At 63.2% G+C, this 17,741-nt stretch overlaps 1 protein-coding gene across 1 annotated transcript in view; it reads right to left on the bottom strand.

Annotated features, from left to right (window-relative positions):
* Positions 1 to 17,741, bottom strand: part of LOC137445469 (ankyrin repeat and fibronectin type-III domain-containing protein 1-like) — a 203,961-nt gene that overhangs the window by 156,823 nt on the left and 29,397 nt on the right. Inside the window, exons 2-3 of the mRNA XM_068147248.1 lie at positions 13,611 to 13,807; positions 2,280 to 2,500 (exon numbers count right to left, since the gene is read on the bottom strand). Coding sequence (XP_068003349.1) covers positions 2,280 to 2,500; positions 13,611 to 13,807 — 418 coding nt within the window. The remainder of the gene's footprint in view (positions 1 to 2,279; positions 2,501 to 13,610; positions 13,808 to 17,741) is intronic.

Genomic DNA, 17,741 nt, shown 5'->3' on the forward strand with positions numbered 1-17,741 from the left:
AGCCTGCCCCTGTGCCAGTCCAAGCAGCCCCTGTGCCAGTCCAACCATACCCTGTGCCAGTCCAACCATCAGCCTGCCCCTGTGCCAGTCCAAGCAGCCCCTCTGCCAGTCCAACCATCAGCCTGCCCCTGTACCAGTCCAACCAGCCCCTCTGCCAGTCCAACCATCAGCCTGCCCCTGTGCCAATCCAACCATCCCCTGTGCCAATCCAACCATCAGCCTGCCCCTGTGCCAATCCAACCTGCCCCTGTGCCAGTCCAACCATCAGCCTGCCCCTGTGCCAGTCCAACCATCACTCTGCCCCTGTGCCAGTCCAACCAGCCCCTCTGCCAGTCCAAGCAGCCCCTGTGCCAGTCCAACCATCAGCCTGCCCCTGTGCCAGTCCAAGCAGCCCCTGTGCCAGTCCAAGCAGCCCCTGTGCTCAGCACTGCTGAGGCCACAGCTGGAGCCCTGTGTGCAGCTCTGGGCTGCTCAGTTCCAGGACACTGTGTGGACAGCCCTGCTCCTGCCCCAGCCCCGGGCGCTGCTGCCTCAGCTCCCTGCCCCCTCCCTGCCCCCTGCTGATGCCCCTCCCGGGCAGGATGAGTCTGCTCTTCTCAGGAGGTCTCTCACAAGGGCACAGCCCACGGCAGCAACAGCTCTCAGCTACCAACCCCCCCCAGAAACGACACAGCAAGACAACCCCCTGCCCCACGCAGCTGCTGCAGCTCCCTGGGGACACCCTGGGAGCCTCCAGGTCCCCAAAAGCTCAGGAGAGGAAAGGCCAGGGCGAAGCAGCTGCAGCAGCACAGCGATGCTGGCACGGTGCTGAGCAGGCAGGGGCAGGGCAGAGCTCTCCTCCCTGCAGGGCCCAGGACTCAGAGCTGGAGTCCTGCTGTGCCTCTTGCCCCCACATCCACTGCAGAGGGGAGGCTGAGGCTGGCAGGTCCCACAGGGACACCCACAGCCCGTGCCTGAAGGAGCAGCAGTCCCCAGCACCTCAGCCAGCTCCTGCTCTGCTGGAGCCAGCCTGGGGCAGCAGATCCTGCCTGAGGGACAGTGGAAGTGCAAGTGCATCGTCTCTTACCCCACAGCAGGTCCAGCTCATCTCACAGCCCTCCACCAGCTTCCAGCTGCTCAGCAGATGCTCCATCCCACTTCTGCTCAGCACCATCGTCCCACGTGTGCTCAGCACCGTCCCACGTGTGCTCAGCACCGTCCCACGTGTGCTCAGCACCGTCCCTGAGGCTCTCACCCCGAGCCCAGGGCAGCAGGTCCCGCAGAGACAGTCCATGAGCCCCGGGAGGCAGCAGGACGGCGACCAACTCCCCCAGACTGCCCCCCTCAAGCGTCCAGCAGGCTGCTGGGGTCAGGAGTGGCCTCCCCGGGGGGGAAGGAGGAGCAAGGTATGTTCAGAGCTTCATCAGCCCACCCAAGCACCAGCAGAGGGGACCAGCCTCTCCCCCAGAGCAGCCCAGGGGACGGCAGCAGCAGCAGCAGCAGGCTGTGTGACCCTCGGGGCTAGGGGAGAGTTAGGAGCTTGTGGTGTCTGCCCTGATCCTGCAGCAGGGGAGCACCACAGCCTTGCCCAGCAGCTCTGGGTGGCACTTCTGGGCTGCATGGCTGTGGGCTCACCCCCCCCCCACACACACCCCTCCCCATCCTGCTGCCATTGTGCCAAGGCTCTCAGCCATCCCCAGGCAACACCGAGGGCTTTTCAGCCCCAGGACACCTGAGCCCTCATTACAACCCCCAGGCCGGTAAGGAGGCAGGAGGGAGGCCAGGTGAAAGCCTGGCTCAGGTGTCCCCAGGGAAGAGGAGCCACAAAGGCCATGAAACATTGAGCAGAGCCTCCCACAGCTGCGGGGCAGCCCTGGGGCACCCTGGCTGTGCCACCCCCGGGACGCTCCCGAGGGGCCCTGACGGGGCTGAGCTGCGCTCCTGCCTCGCCCCCAGCCCCTCGCCCCCAGCCCCTCGCTGTGCCCTCTAACAGCACCCAAGCTGCTCCTGCAGGTGGGGGCAGAGGCCAGCAACACTCAGCCCCTCCTGCCAGCCTTGTGCCACAGCAGCACCCAGGGACAAGCAGCTCCGCTCGCTCCACCGCAGCGACCAAGGGCAGCCCCGGGGGGCGGCAGGGCAGAGCCTGCCCGGGGAGGCAGGACGAGCCCCTGCCATGGGGTGGGCAAACTGGAGGTGCTCCAGCAGGCTGGAGCAGCCGAGTTGGGCGCTGCCTGGGGTGAGGAGGTCTCTGGAAGGGGGTGGGGGGGTGGCACAGGAGGGGCAGGCGCCCGGATACTCACGAACTGGCGCCGCAGCTTGGTCTTGACCCGCTCAGCCTTGCTCTCTGCTGGGTGCACGGCGTAGCTGAGGGCCCCCAGGTGGTTGTCCACCGACAGACTCTTCCTCATGTAGAAGGAGCGGGTGCGGAAGTAGCTGAAGGGAGCCTCCTCCACCGCCGTGCCCAGCCCCTGGGGGTCCCGGGGGGGGTCTGTGCAGTCCTCCTCCAGCCTCCAGGCGTCCCCTGGAGGGCACAATCAGGACAAATCCCAGCCTCAGCAGGGCTGGGAAAGAGCTCAGAGGTCACCCAGCCCAACCCTCAAGTCTGCCCCCGCTGCTCATCGCTGCTCAGGCCACCCCTTGAGTCCTGTGTCCAGCTCTGGGCTCCTCAGCTCAAGAAGGACATTGAGAGACTTGAAGGTGTCCAGAGAAGGGCAACAAAGCTGGGGAGGGGTCTGGGGCACAGCCCTGTGAGGAGAGGCTGAGGGAGCTGGGGTTGCTGAGCCTGGAGAAGAGGAGGCTCAGGGGAGACCTTCTTGCTCTCTGCAACTCCCTGCAGGGAGGTTGGAGCCAGGTGGGGGTTGGGCTCTGCTCCCAGGCAGCCAGCAGCAGAACAAGAGGACACAGTCTCAAGCTGTGCCAGGGGAGGTTCAGGCTGGAGGGGAGGAGAAAGTTCTTCCCAGCAGGAGAGATTGGCCACTGGGATGTGCTGCCCAGGGAGGTGGTGGAGTCCCCATCCCTGGAGGGGTTTAAAAGCCTCCTGGAGGTGGTGATGAGGCAGGTGGTGCTGAGGGAGATGGTTTGGTGGCAGTGGCTCAGCAGCAGTGCTGGGGTTGGGAGCTCTGGGTGAGTGCTTGGACTGGATGAGCTCAAAAATCTCTTCCAACCTCCACAGCTCTCTGCCCAGGGAGGTGGTGGAGTCCCCATCCCTGGAGGTGTTTAGGAAGAGCCTGGATGAGGCCCTTGGTGCCATGGTTGAGTTGATCAGATGGTGCTGGGTGAGAGGTTGGACTTGGTGATCTCTGAGGTCTTTTCCAACCTGGTTGATTCTATTCTCATCATAGTATCACAGCATCAGTCAGGGTTGGAAGGGACCACAAGGATCAGCCAGTTCCAACCCCCTGCCATGGGCAGGGACACCCCACACTAGATCAGGCTGCCCAGAGCCTCAGCCAGCCTGGCCTTAAACACCTCCAGGGACAGGGCCCCAACCACCTCCCTGGACAACCCATTCCAGGGCTTCACCACTCTCATGGGGAAGAACTTCCTCCTCACCTCCAGCCTCAATCTCCCCACCTCCAGCTTCATTCCATTCCCCCTAGTCCTAGCACTGCCTGAGATCCTGAGCAGTCCCTCCCCAGCCTTCCTGTAGCCCCCTTCAGATCCTGGAAGGCCACAATGAGGTCACCTGGGAGCCTTCTCTTCTCCAGACTGAACAGACTCTAACCTATCACCCAACACCTTCCTCTTCTCCGGGCTGAACACCCCCAGCTCCCTCAGCCTCTCTTCACCAGACTCATTCTCCAGGCCCTTCTCTGGAGCTCCTCAATGTCCTTCTTGGAGTGAGGAGCCCAAACCTGAACACAACATTCCAGACTGAACACAGGCTTTTAAACACCCTCAGGGGTGAGGAGTCCACCACCTCTCTGGGCAGCCTGGGCCAGGGCCTGAGATCCCTTGCTGGGAAGGAATTGTTCCTCCTGTCCAACCTGAGCCTCCCCTGGCACAACCTGAGGCTCTTTCCTCTTCTCCTCTCACTGCTGCATGTGAGCAGAGCCCAAGCCCCAGCTGGCTGCAGCCTCCTCTCAGGGAGCTGCAGAGAGCAAGGAGGTCTCCCTCAGCCTCCTCTCTCCAGGCTCAACACCCCCAGCTCCCTCAGCTGCTCCTCCCCAGCCCTCTTCTCCAGACCCTTTCCCATCTCTGTTGCCCTTCTCTGGCCCTGCTCCAGCTCCTCAATCTCCTTCCTGCAGTGAGGAGCCCAGAGCTGAATCCAGCACTCAAGCTGTGGCCTCCCCAGTGCCCAGCCCAGAGGCAGAATCTCTGGCAGCAAAGACATTTGGCCTCCTCTCCAACCTCAGCCTCCCCTGGCACAGTTTCAGGCCATTGCCTCTCCTTCTCTCCCCTGAGCCTAGGGAGCAGAGCCCAAGCCCCAGCTGGCTGCAGCCTCCTCTCAGGGAGCTGCAGAGAGCAAGGAGGTCTCCCTCAGCCTCCTCTTCTCCAGGCTCAACACCCCCAGCTCCCTCAGCTGCTCCTCCCCAGCCCTCTTCTCCAGACCCTTCCCCAGCTCTCTTGCCCTTCTCTGGCCCTGCTCCAGCTCCTCAGTGTCCTTCTTGTTGTGAGGAGCCCCAAAACAAGAGGCTGTTCCTCAAGATCTTTCAGGTGTAAGGACAGCTCATCCCGTGCCAAGTCCTGCCAGCCGATCTGAAGACACTGAATGGAAGCCAGCAGGGCTCAAAGGCCAAAAGGGAAGAGGAGAAAGGCAGAGAGCCTCAAAAAACCCCAGCAGAGAGGCATCCCGGAGCCGGGCTCCCCCTGCCAGCGCATCTCTTTTCGTTCCTCCCCTCCTTTCGCTTGAATGAGCCGCGGCTGCTGCTCTCCGAATGTCAGCTCGCCCAAGAGAGGAGCGGCTGTTTGAAAGCTGCGATCGCTGCCGGCACAAACACATCAATCCCTGCGCCGAGCCGGGCTGCCGCCCGCGGCTGGCAGTGCCGCGGGGCCGCGCCAGGGGGCGCTGCGCCGGACAGCGCCGGCAGGCGGGCGGCCAGCCCCGGGGGAGAGCCAGACCCCGAGGAGACCCAGCCCCGGGGGAGAGCCAGCCCCGGGGGAGAGCCAGCCCGGGGGGAGAGCCAGACCCCGAGGAGACCCAGCCCCGGGGGAGAGCCAGCCCCGGGGGAGAGCCAGCCCCGGAGCAGACCCAGCCCCGGGGGAGAGCCAGCCCCGGGGGAGACCCAGCCCCCGAGGAGACCCAGCCCCGGGGGAGAGCCAGCCCCGGGGGAGAGCCAGCCCCGGACCAGACCCAGCCCCGGGGGAGAGCCAGCCCCGGGGGAGACCCAGCCCCGGAGAAGACCCAGCCCCGGGGGAGAGCCAGCCCCCGAGGAGACCCAGCCCCGGGGGAGAGCCAGCCCCCGAGGAGACCCAGCCCCGGGGGAGAGCCAGCCCCGGGGGAGAGCCAGCCCCGGACCAGACCCAGCCCCGGGGGAGAGCCAGCCCCGGGGGAGACCCAGCCCCGGTGGAGACCCAGCCCCGGAGAAGACCCAGCCCCGGTGGAGACCCAGCCCCGGAGAAGACCCAGCCCCGGTGGAGACCCAGCCCCGGAGAAGACCCAGCCCCGGTGGAGACCCAGCCCCGGACCAGACCCAGCCCCGGAGCAGACCCAGCCCCGGGGGAGACCCAGCCCCGGGGGAGACCCAGCCCCGGGGGAGAGCCAGCCCCGGAGCAGACCCAGCCCCCGAGGAGACCCAGCCCCAGAGGAGACCCAGCCCCGGAGCAGACCCAGCCCCCGAGGAGACCCAGCCCCAGAGGAGACCCAGCCCCGGAGCAGACCCAGCCCCCGAGGAGACCCAGCCCCAGAGGAGACCCAGCCCCGGAGCAGACCCAGCCCCCGAGGACACCCAGCCCCAGAGGAGACCCAGCCCCGGAGCAGACCCAGCTCCCGAGGAGACCCAGCCCCCGAGGAGACCCAGCCCCAGAGGAGACCCAGCCCCGGGGGAGAGCCAGCCCCCGAGGAGACCCAGCCCCAGAGGAGACCCAGCCCCGGAGCAGACCCAGACCCCGAGGAGACCCAGCCCCAGAGGAGACCCAGCCCCGGGGGAGAGCCAGACCCCGAGGAGACCCAGCCCCCGAGGACACCCAGCCCCGGACCAGACCCAGCCCCCGAGGAGACCCAGCCCCGGGGGAGACCCAGCCCGGGAGGAGACACAGCCCCGGAGGAGACCCAGCCCCGGAGGAGACACAGCCCGGGAGGAGACACAGCCCCCGAGCAGACCCAGCCCCGGAGGAGACACAGCCCGGGAGGAGACCCAGCCCCGGAGGAGACCCAGCCCCCGAGGAGACCCAGCCCCCGAGGATACACAGCCCCCGAGGAGACCCAGCCCCGGAGGAGACCCAGCCCCCGAGGACACCCAGCCCCAGAGGAGACCCAGCCCCCGAGGAGACCCAGCCCCGGCTGCAGCTAGCGCCGAGAGGGCATCTGAGCGAGGGCTGGAAACGTCTGAGGGGTGGGGGGCGAGTGGAGAGGGCCAAGCTCTTTATGGTGGTCACAGAATCAATAAGGTTGGGAGAGACCTCAGAGATCACCAAGTCCAAGCTGTCACCCAGCACCTCCTGACAGCTAACCCATGGCACCAAGTGCCACATCCAAGCCCCTCTGGAACACCTCCAGGGATGGGGACTCCACCACCTCCCTGGGCAGCACATCCCAGTGGCCAATCTCTCTTGATGGGAAGAACTTTCTCCTCCCCTCCAGCCTGAACCTCCCCCTGGCACAGCTTGAGACTGTGTCCTCTTGTTCTGCTGCTGGCTGCCTGGGAGCAGAGCCCAACCCCCACCTGGCTCCAACCTCCCTGCAGGGAGTTGCAGAGAGCAAGAAGGTCTCCCCTGAGCCTCCTCTTCTCCAGGCTAAGCAACCCCAGCTCCCTCAGCCTCTCCTCACAGGGCTGTGCCCCAGACCCCTCCCCAGCTTTGTTGCCCTTCTCTGGACACCTTCAAGTCTCTCAATGTCCTTCTGGACCTGAGGAGCCCAGAGCTGGACACAGGACTCAAGGGGTGGCCTGAGCAGTGCTGAGCACAGGGCACAAGGACTTCCCTGCTCCTGCTGGCCACACTCTTCCTGCTGCAGGCCAGGATGCCCTTGGCCTTCTTGGCCCCCTGGGCACACTGCTGGCTCATGTTCAGGCGGCTGTCAATCAGCACCCCCAGGTCCCTTTCTGTTTGGCTGCTCTCAGCCACTCTGACCCCAGCCTGGATCATCAAGTCCAACCTATCACCCAGCCCCTCCTGACAGCTAACTCATGGCACCAAGTGCCACATCCAAGCCTTTTCTGAGCACCTCCAGGGATGGGGACTCCACCACCTCCCTGGGCAGCACATCCCAGTGGCCAATCTCTCTTGCTGGGAAGAATTTCTTCCTCACCTCCAGCCTGAACCTCCCCTGGCACAGCTTGAGACTGTGTCCTCTTGTTGTGGTGCTGGGTGCCTCAGAGCAGCCTTCCAGTACCTGAAAGGGCTCCAGGAGAGCTGGGGAGGGGCTGGGTTGGGACTTTATCAATGCCTGAGGGGTGGGTGTCAGGGTGAAGGTGCCAGGCTCTGTTTGGGGGTGCCCAGTGACAGGACAAGGAAGAAGGGGCACAGGCTGGAGCCCAGGGGGTTCCATCTCAATGTCAGGAGGAACTTCCTTGGTGTGAGGCTGCTGGAGGCCTGGAGCAGGCTGCCCAGAGAGGCTGTGTGGAGACTTTGAAGCCCCACCTGGCTGTGTCCCTGTGTGAGCTGCCCTGGGTGCTCCTGCTCTGGCAGGAGGGGTTGGACTGGGTGATCTCCAGAGGGTCCCTTCCAACCCTTAACTGTCCTTGATTCTGCCAGAGGTGGTGAAGGATGGGGACAGAGAGCTTGGAGCCTGTCCCAGATGAGCACCCCACCACTTCTGCTGGGTCACCTGAAGGGAAACCCCAAAACCAGACCCAGAGGAATCCCTGAGCTGCTCACCAGCCCAGGCAGCTGCCTGCCCTGCCTGATGAGAAGAAAGGTTGGGTTTGAGAGAAGGAGAGGCTCTGGAAGGCTCAGCAGCCACAGGCTCAGCTCTGCCATCCATCCTTGGGGCCTCAGTTCCCTACCACCCCCCTTAGTGCCCACAGAGGGTGCCAGAGCAGGAGCATCTCCAGTGACCTCCCACAGGGCACTGCCCCCCTCCAGCACTGCCAGGCTGGAAGTGTAGGACACAGAGGGAGCCCCCCTCAGGGGTCAGAGGAAGATGTCACTGCTCATCCACACCAGAGATGACAGCCTCCAGCTTCTCCCACCTTGCCTGCTGACCACTGCTCATGTTGCCCAGCACCCAGCTGTGGGCAGCTCTGGGCCTCTCTCTTCAAGAAGGAGATTGAGGAGCTGGAGCAGGGCCAGGGAAGGGCAAGAGAGATGGGGAAGGGTCTGGAGAAGAGGGCTGGGGAGGAGCAGCTGAGGGAGCTGGGGGTGTTGAGCCTGGAGAAGAGGAGGCTGAGGGAGACCTCCTTGCTCTCTGCAGCTCCCTGAGGGGAGGCTGCAGCCAGCTGGGGCTTGGGCTCTGCTCCCTAGGCTCAGGGGAGAGAAGGAGAGGCAATAGCCTGAAACTGTGCCAGGGGAGGCTTAGGTTGGAGAGGAGGCCAAATGTCTTTGGTGGCAGAGTGGTCAGGGCCTGGCAGAGGCTGCCCAGGGAGGTGGTGGAGTCCCCATGGCTGGAGGGGTTGCAGAATCCTGTGGCCATGGCAGCTGGGGCCAGGGTTGGGTGGCCATGGTGGGGTTGGGTTGAAGGTTGGCCTGGCTGCTCTGGGAGGGCTTTGCCCACCCAAACAGTGCTATGGTTCTATTAGCCAAGTTTGGTTCCTTCCTTGCAGAGCAGTTGAGGTCTCCTTGAAGATGAGCTTAGAGCTCTGCCCCCAGCAGCTGCACTCCTGCCCAAGCCTCCTGCCCCTGGGGCTCAGCTCCTCCCGAGGTGGTTTGGGTCATGTGTGCCCTGCTGAGTGTCCTCCTCTCTCAGGCAGGGTGAGGTGGAACCTGCTGAGCACAAACCCACGAGTTCTGCAGGGGAAGATGTCCTTCAGCCCCTGGCACCCTGCAGCCCAGCCCCCTTTCACAGATGCTCCTGGGGCTCCTGCTCCCCTCAGCAGCAGACCAGGGCTGGTTCACCTCCTGTGCCAGCTGCTGCTCTGCTCTCATCCTGCTGTCCAGATGCCTTACCCTGCTAGCAGTACACTCCCCTGGTGTTTCCCTCCACTGAGAGCCTTAATGAGCAGCTAATGAGTGCTTCCCAACCAATCAAGGAGCCAGGGAAAGGAGCTGGGGAGGCTGAGGACAGCAGATGACTCCTCCTGCCTTCACCCAAGGCTCTGGCTGGGCTGGGAGCCCTGCAGCCCAGGAGGGTTTCCACACTCCTCCTCTTCTGGGCATCCCCAACACTGCCCAGCCAGGAGTAAAGCAACCCCCTAAAGCCTCGTGGGGTGCAGCCAGGCCTGCTCCTCCCAGCTGCTGTGCAGAGGTTTGCTGCAGGGTGGCTGTCCCAGGGTGCAGGAGCACATCCCCAGCCCTCCCAGGAGCTGTCTGCAGCGGGAGGAGATGCAGAGCTCTGACTCATGCTGGGACTGTCTGACACCAGCCTCCCACCTCCTGCCTCCAGCACAGCTCCCTAATGACCAACCAGGGACCTGGGGGGTGCAGCAGAGTGCTCTGGATCCTGCAGGGGGATGCCCTCTCAGGACCAAGTCCTGCAGGGGACTTTGGTTTGCTCTCTACCAGGAGGCAGAGTTCCACCACCTGGTCTGGGCTTGACAACCCTGATGCAGGAGATCCTGGGGCTCACAGAGCCTTGATGCAGGAGATCCTGGGGGTCACAGAGCCCTGATGCAGGAGATCCTGGGGCTCACAGAGCCCTGATGTAGGAGATCCTTGGGGCTCAGAGAGACTTGATGCAGGAATTCTGCACTTTGGCCACAGCAACCCCAGGCAGTGCTACAGGCTGGGGTCAGAGTGGCTGAGAGCTGCCAAACAGAGAGGGACCTGGGGGTGCTGGTGGACAGCAGCTGAACAGGAGCCAGCAGTGTGCCCAGGGGACCAAGAAGGCCAAGGGCATCCTGGCCTGCAGCAGGAAGAGTGTGGCCAGCAGGAGCAGGGAAGTCCTTGTGCCCTGTGCTCAGCACTGCTCAGGCCACACCTGCAGTCCTGTGTCCAGCTCTGGGCTCCTCAGCTCAAGAAGGACATTGAGAGACTTGAAGGTGTCCAGAGAAGGGCAACAAACCTGGGGAGGGGTCTGGAGCACAGCCCTGTGAGGAGAGGCTGAGGGAGCTGGGGTTGCTTAGCCTGGAGAAGAGGAGGCTCAGGGGAGACCTTCTTGCTCTCTGCAACTCCCTGCAGGGAGGTTGGAGCCAGGTGGGGGTTGGGCTCTGCTCCCAGGCACCCAGCAGCAGAACAAGAGGACACAGTCTCAAGCTGTGCCAGGGGAGGTTTAGGCTGGAGGGGAGGAGAAAGTTCTTCACTGAGAGAGTCATAGGTCATTGGAATGTGCTGCCCAGGGAGGTGGTGGAGTCCCCATCCCTGGAGGTGTTCAAGAGGGGATTGGATGTGGCACTTGGTGCCATGGTCTAGTAATGAGGTCTGTGGTGACAGGTTGGACTTGGTGAGCTTTGAGGTCTACTTCCAGCCTTAGTGATACTGTGATACTGTGAGTGCTTGGACTGGATGAGCTCAAAGGTCTCTTCCAACCTCCACAGTTCTCTGGTCCTGTGAAAGGGAAGCCACAGGGCCCACAGCAGCAGGCAGCAGTGACTTGGGCTCTGCAGCACAGCCAGGAGCAGCACTACCACAGGCAGAGCAGGATGGGCTCAGCACTCAGTGCCAAGATCCTCTCTCTGCAAACCTTGCAGGGGGAACTGCAGCCCAGAAAGCAAATCACATCCTGGGTGGCAGCAAGAGAAGTGTGGCCAGCAGGGCCAGGGAGGGGATTCTGCCCCTCTGCTCCACTCTGCTGAGACCACAGCTGCAGCTCTGGGGCCAGCTCTGGAGCCTCTGTGCCAGGAAGGATCTGGAGGGGCTGGAAGGTGTCCAGAGCAGGGCCAGGAGGAGGAGCAGAGGGCTGGAGCTGCTCTGCTGTGAGCACAGCCTGAGAGAGTTGGGGTTGTGCAGGCTGGAGAGGAGAAGGCTCCCAGGAGACCTCCTTGTGGCCTTCCAGGATCTGCAGGGGGCTCCAGGAAAGCTGGGGAGGGACTTTGGAGGGTGTGAGGGAGGGATAGGAGTGGGGGGCATGGAGCAGAACTAGATGTGGGGAGATTGAGATTGGCTGTGAGGAAGAAGTTGTTGCCCAGGAGGGTGGTGAGAGCCTGGCCCAGGTTGCCCAGGGAGGTGGTGGAAGCCTCCTGCCTGGAGGTGTTTGCAGCCAGGCTGGAGGTGGCTGTGAGCAAGCTGCTGTGGTGTGAGGTGTCCCTGGCCATGGCAGGGGCTTGGAGCTGGCTGAGCCTTGAGCTCCCTTCCAGCCCTGAGCATTCTGTGACTCTCTGGTAAGTCCCTGGTGAGCCTGGCCCAGGGCACTGGGATGCACTGAGGGAGCTGTGAGGCAGCAGCAGTCCCCTCTGGAGTGCCACTCTTTGACCTCAGACAGAGGCTTTTCTGGAGCTGTCTGAGCTTCCTGGCACTGGTACCTCGAGCCCCAGCACCCTCAGCTGCTCAGATGTGGCCTTTGTTGAGTTGCAGAATCATTTTGTGTGGGAAAGCCTCCAGTCCAGCTGCTCTCTGACTCGGCCCAGGCTGGTGGCCCTCAGCACCACAGCTGTGAGATGCCTTGTAGACACCTGATGGGAAGGCAAAGCTTCTTCCTGGCTGTCTCCCAGGTGCCAGCACTGTGGGGCTCACAAAGGTGATGCTTCTAGGAGCTGGCAGCAGCAGGGAGTGAGGTGCAGGCTGCTGCAGAGCCTCAGGGTGAATCCAGGGTTAGGACAGCTGCTGCCCAGGGAGCTCACAGCCATCCCACTGCCAGCAGCTTGGGTTGGGAGGAATCAAAACCCCAGGGGTGCTGGAGGGAGGGAGCTGTTGAGAAGGATTTCAGCAGCCCTGGCTTGCAGGCCTTATCTTTGTTGCAGTGCTCATAATCCCTTCAGTGAGCAGCTTTATGGCCCCAGCGTGGCTCTGCTGGCACCAAAAGCTCTGCAGCACTTTGGCCCTCAGTGGCTTGGCCAAGAGACTTGCTCAGAGCAGCTGGCCCAGCCCCATTAGCCTTTCAGCAGCAGCAGAACAGCAGCAGAACAGCACCATAAAACCCCTCACAGCCCAGCAGGCTGGGGAGCAAACCCCCAGCCCCAGGCCTGGAGCATGGGAAGGGCAGAGGGATGCTGCTGCCTGCTGCTGCTCCCGACAGAGACCAGCAAGGAGGGCTCTGAAGCCTCTTCAGAGGCACTGTGGCCTTTGGCAGAGGTCAGAGGACCACTGAGGAAGCCCTGGGAGCATGTCAGGGCAGCCCTGGTATGTATGGCCAGGAGATGCAGCTGCCTCAGGGGCAGAAGGCTCTGAGCATCACCTCCCTGCATTGCATGGCCTCCCAAAGCCAGCTCCACTCTACCAGCAGCACAGTGTGACTCATGGAGTGCTGGAACCATGGAGTCACAGAACCATGGCCTCATGGCATCATTAAGGCTGGCAAAGCCCTCCCAGAGCAGCCAGGCCAACAGCAACCCAACCCCTCCATGGCCCCAGCTGCCATGGCCACAGGGCTCTGCAACCCCTCCAGCCATGGGGACTCCACCACCTCCCTGGGCAGCCTCTGCCAGGCCCTGACCACTCTGCCACCAAAGACATTTGGCCTCCTCTCCAACCTAAGCCTCCCCTGGCACAGTTTCAGGCCATTGCCTCTCCTTCTCTCCCCTGAGCCTAGGGAGCAGAGCCCAAGCCCCAGCTGGCTGCAGCCTCCTCTCAGGGAGCTGCAGAGAGCAAGGAGGTCTCCCTCAGCCTCCTCTTCTCCAGGCTCAACACCCCCAGCTCCCTCAGCTGCTCCTCCCCAGCCCTCTTCCCCAGACCCTTCCCCAGCTCTCTGGCCCTTCTCTGGCCCTGCTCCAGCCTCTCAGTGTCCTTCTTATACTTCAGTGCCCAACACTGACCCCAGGATCCCAGGGGCAGCCTCGGCAGTGCCCAGCACAGGGGCACTGATCCCTACCTCCAAGACTGGGGAGGTTTCAAGTAACAGGCTGAGAGAGGGGCAAAAGCCCCCTCCAACCCCCCCAGGGAGGGCTGCTTCTGGGGCAGAAAAAACACTCAGACCTCCCCCCAAGGTGGAGGGGCTTGGGTTTGTGCCCACGGGGAAGCAGGAAAGCTTAGTATCATAGTACCACAGTATCAGTCAGGGTTGGAAGGGACCACAAGGATCAGCCAGTCCCAACCCCCCTGCCATGGGCAGGGACACCCCACACTAGAGCAGCCTGGCCACAGCCTCATCCAGCCTGGGCTTAAACACCTCCAGGGACAGGGCCCCAACCACCTCCCTGCACAACCCATTCCAGGGCTTCACCACTCTCATGGGGAAGAACCTCCTCCTCACCTCCAGCCTGAATCTCCCCACCTCCAGCTTCATTCCATTCCCCCTGGTCCCATCACTGCCTGAGCCTGGGGGAGCTCAGCCCAGCACTCACCGGTGGAGGGGACAGTGCAGCCCTTCTGCTGCTCGGGGCCTGAGTGCTTCTTGTAGGGCTTCTGCTCGGGCATCTCGTCCCTGTAGACCCCTGCGGGGTCGAGGAGGGGAAGCCTGCTGAGCACCGGGGACTGCGGGATGCTGGGCAGCGTGCGGGACTTGCCCAGCAGGGGGCGCTGCAGCTTCCTGTCCAGAGACCTGCAGGGGACAGGGCAGAGAACACAGAGCACAGAGCACAGGGTGAGCAGGGCTGGGAAAGACCTTCGAGATCATCCAGCCCAACCTCCCACCCAGCACCATCTGATCAACCCAACCATGGCTCCAAGGGCCTCAGCCAGGCTCCTCCTGAACACCTCCAGGGATGGGGACCTGGCAGCTTCTCCATCCACTCACACAGAGCCAGTTCCAAACCACTGCCCCTTGTCCAGAGCAGGCTGCCCAGGGACACAGCCAGGCTGAGCTTCACTGGCTCCAGGGATGGAGCCTGCACCACCTCCCTGGGCAGCCTGTGCCAGAGTCTCCCCAGCCTCCCTCTGCAGAGCTCCCTCCTGGGGTCCAACCTAAACCTCCCCTCCTCCAGTTCCAATCCACTGCCCCTTGTCCTATCCCCACAGCCCCTTCTGGACAGTCCCTCCCCAGCCTTGCTGGAGGTCTGCAGACACTGAAATGCTTTTCTAAGGCCTCCCCAGAGCCTCCTTCTCTCCAGGCTGACACCTGCCAGCTTCTCCATCCACTCACACAGAGCCAGAGGCCTCCAGCCCTCTTCTCTCCAGGGCTGCAGTTCTCCTCCACCCCAAGACAGCTCAGCCCAAGCCAAGCTCTCCCTGCCACAGCCTGGCTCCTCCAAGGAGCTGCATCCCAAACAGCCACTCAGCAGCTGATGCACAGCACAGCTCTCCTCCTCCTTCAGCATCACCTCTGGCAGCTCATCCCTACCACCAGCACAGCTCAGGTGATGCTCACCAGGCCCCAGCCAGTGCCTGGGGGAAGTTGGGAGGACAGAGTTAAGCCAGGCTGGGGGCAGCCACTCCATCCCCTCCAGAACAGCAAAGCCTTCATTGCTTCAAGGCTCCCTTTCCACCTGGCCCTCTCCCAACCTGGCTACTGCCTGCAGAACAGCAGCTGCTGCCCCTTGTGAGGTGCTCCAGCAGTGCAGAGAAGAGAATTAACCAGGTTGGAAGAGACCTCAGAGATCACCAAGTCCAACCTCTCCCCCAGCACCATCTGATCAACTCAACCATGGCACCAAGGGCCTCAGCCAGGCTCTTCCTGAACACCTCCAGGGATGGGGACTCCACCACCTCCCTGGGCAGCACATCCCAGTGGCCAATCTCTCCTTTTAACATCCAGCCTGAACCTCCCCTGGCACAGCTTGAGACTGTGTCCTCTTGTTCTGCTGCTGGCTGCCTGGGAGCAGAGCCCAACCCCCACCTGGCTCCAACCTCCCTGCAGGGAGCTGCAAAGAGCAAGAAGGTCTCCCCTGAGCCTCCTCTTCTCCAGGCTAAGCAACCCCAGCTCCCTCAGCCTCTCCTCACAGGGCTGTGCTCCAGACCCCTCCCCAGCTTTCTTGCCCTTCTCTGGACACTGTTGTACTCCATCTGCTCCAGAGGGGAAGGCTTTGAGCAGGAGGCATGGCTCCTGCCAGCCAGAAGCCATCTGCAGCACACAGTGCTGAGAGCCAACCAGCATGGAAGGCTTGGAAAGGAACTCAAAGGTCACCCAGCTCCAAGCCCCTGCCATGGGCAGGGACCCCTCCCACCAGCACAGCTTGCTCAGGGCCTCATCCAGCCTGGTCCTGGACACCTCCAGGCAGGAGGCAGCCACAGCCTCCCTGGGCAACCTGGGCCAGAGTCTCCCCAGCCTCCCTGCAGAGGATTCCTTCCTCCTCTCCACTCTCAGTCTCCTCTCTCCCAGCTCAAAGCCATTGGCCCTGGGCCTGGCACTCCCAGCCCTTGGCCCAAGTCCCTCCCCAGCTCTCCTGGAGCCCTTCAGGTACTGGGAGGCTGCTCTGGGGTCTGCCTGGAGCCTTCTCTTCTGCAGGCTGCACAGCCCCAGCTCTCCCAGCCTGGCCCCACATCTTCATGGCCTCTTCTGGAGGGAAGGCTGCAAGCACAGGCAGGGCTGCAGGCACAGGAGGGGCTGCAGGGACAGGAGGGCTGCAGGCACAGGCAGGGCTGCAGGCACAGGAGGGGCTGCAGGGACAGGAGTGGCTGCAGGGACAGGCCGGGCTGCAGGGACAGGAGGGGCTGCAGGGACAGGAGGGGCTGCAGGGACAGGAGGGGCTGCAGGGACAGGCAGGGCTGCAGGGACAGGAGGGGCTGCAGGCACAGGCAGGGCTGCAGGCACAGGAGGGGCTGCAGGGACAGGAGGGGCTGCAGGGACAGGCCGGGCTGCAGGGACAGGAGGGGCTGCAGGGACAGGAGGGGCTGCAGGCACAGGAGGGGCTGCAGGGACAGGAGGGGCTGCAGGCACAGGCAGGGCTGCAGGCACAGGAGGGGCTGCAGGCACAGGAGGGGCTGCAGGGACAGGCCGGGCTGCAGGGACAGGAGGGGCTGCAGGGACAGGAGGGGCTGCAGGCACAGGAGGGGCTGCAGGGACAGGAGGGGCTGCAGGCACAGGCAGGGCTGCAGGCACAGGAGGGGCTGCAGGGACAGGAGGGGCTGCAGGGACAGGAGAGGCTGCAGGCACAGGCAGGGCTGCAGGCACAGAGCAGCCCCAGCCCTGCAGAGGCAGCACCAGAGCTGCAGCAGCTGCCCAGCACCATCCTGCCCTCTCCAGCCCCACACTGCTCCTGCAGCAGGGTGCAGACAGGCGCCAGCAGGGGAGGCCAAGGCAGGATTAGCATCCTGGGATGTCTGAGTCCCAGCAGCAGGGCTGGGGCTGGGGCTGTAACACATTTCCCTGGCTCAAGGCAGCAGGGCTGGAACTCAGCACATCCTCCTGCTGCACAAATGACTCCTGGGCTCTGCTGGGACTTCAAGATGCTCCTTTCCCCCCCCTCCAACCCCCCCTGTGAGTCTCACTGCTTTTAACTCACTTGCCTATAGCTCCATCTCAGCAGATCCCCATTAGCACCTTGAGTGCTACCAGCCCTTGGTGCCTGCAGAGCCACTCAGAGAAATCACAGGGGGGGTGGGAAAGGGAAGGATTCACACCCTCAGAGGAGCCATCTCCAAGCTGCAAAGCTGCAGGCAGTGGCTTTTGTCAGCTAGAGCAAGGCAAGCAGAGGCCTGCTCAGATGTGAGATCTGAACTCCAATCCCCCAAGCACAGCCAGGGCTCCTCAGAGACATCCCTCAGCTCCTGGCTCCACTCCTGGGCCTCTCCCTCCAAGGAGGACACTGAGGGGATGGAGCAGGGCTGGAGCTGGGGAAGGGCCTGGAGAACAGGGCTGGGGAATGGAATGGAATGGAATGGAATGGAATGGAATGGAATGGACCAGGTTGGAAGATACCTCAGAGATCACCAAGTCCAACCTCCCACCCAGCACCATCTGATCAACTCAACCATGGCACCAAGGGCCTCAGCCAGGCTCTTCCTAAACACCTCCAGGGATGGGGACTCCACCACCTCCCTGGGCAGCACATCCCAGTGGCCAATCTCTCTTGCTGGGAAGAACTTTCTCCTCACCTCCAGCCTGAACCTCCCCTGGCACAGCTTGAGACTGTGTCCTCTTGTTCTGCTGCTGGCTGCCTGGGAGCAGAGCCCAACCCCCACCTGGCTCCAACCTCCCTGCAGGGAGTTGCAGAGAGCAAGAAGGTCTCCCCTGAGCCTCCTCTTCTGCAGGCTAAGCAACCCCAGCTCCCTCAGCCTCTCCTCACAGGGCTGTGCCCCAGACCCCTCCCCAGCTTTGTTGCCCTTCTCTGGACACCTTCAAGTCTCTCAATGTCCTTCTTGACCTGAGGAGCTCAGAGCTGGACACAGGACTCAAGGGGTGGCCTGAGCAGTGCTGAGCACAGGGCACAAGGACTTCCCTGCTCCTGCTGGCCACACTCTTCCTGATGCAGGCCAGGATGCCCTTGGCCTTCTTGGCCCTCTGGGCACACTGCTGGCTCCTGTTCAGCTGCTGTCCACCAGCACCCCCAGGTCCCTCTCTGCCTGGCTGCTCTCAGCCACTCTGACCCCAGCCTGTA

The sequence above is a fragment of the Melanerpes formicivorus genome, unplaced genomic scaffold (genome assembly GCF_026170545.1).
Source record: "Melanerpes formicivorus ecotype bairdi unplaced genomic scaffold, bMelFor1.0.p_v2 SCAF_14, whole genome shotgun sequence".
Lineage (NCBI taxonomy): Eukaryota > Metazoa > Chordata > Aves > Piciformes > Picidae > Melanerpes > Melanerpes formicivorus.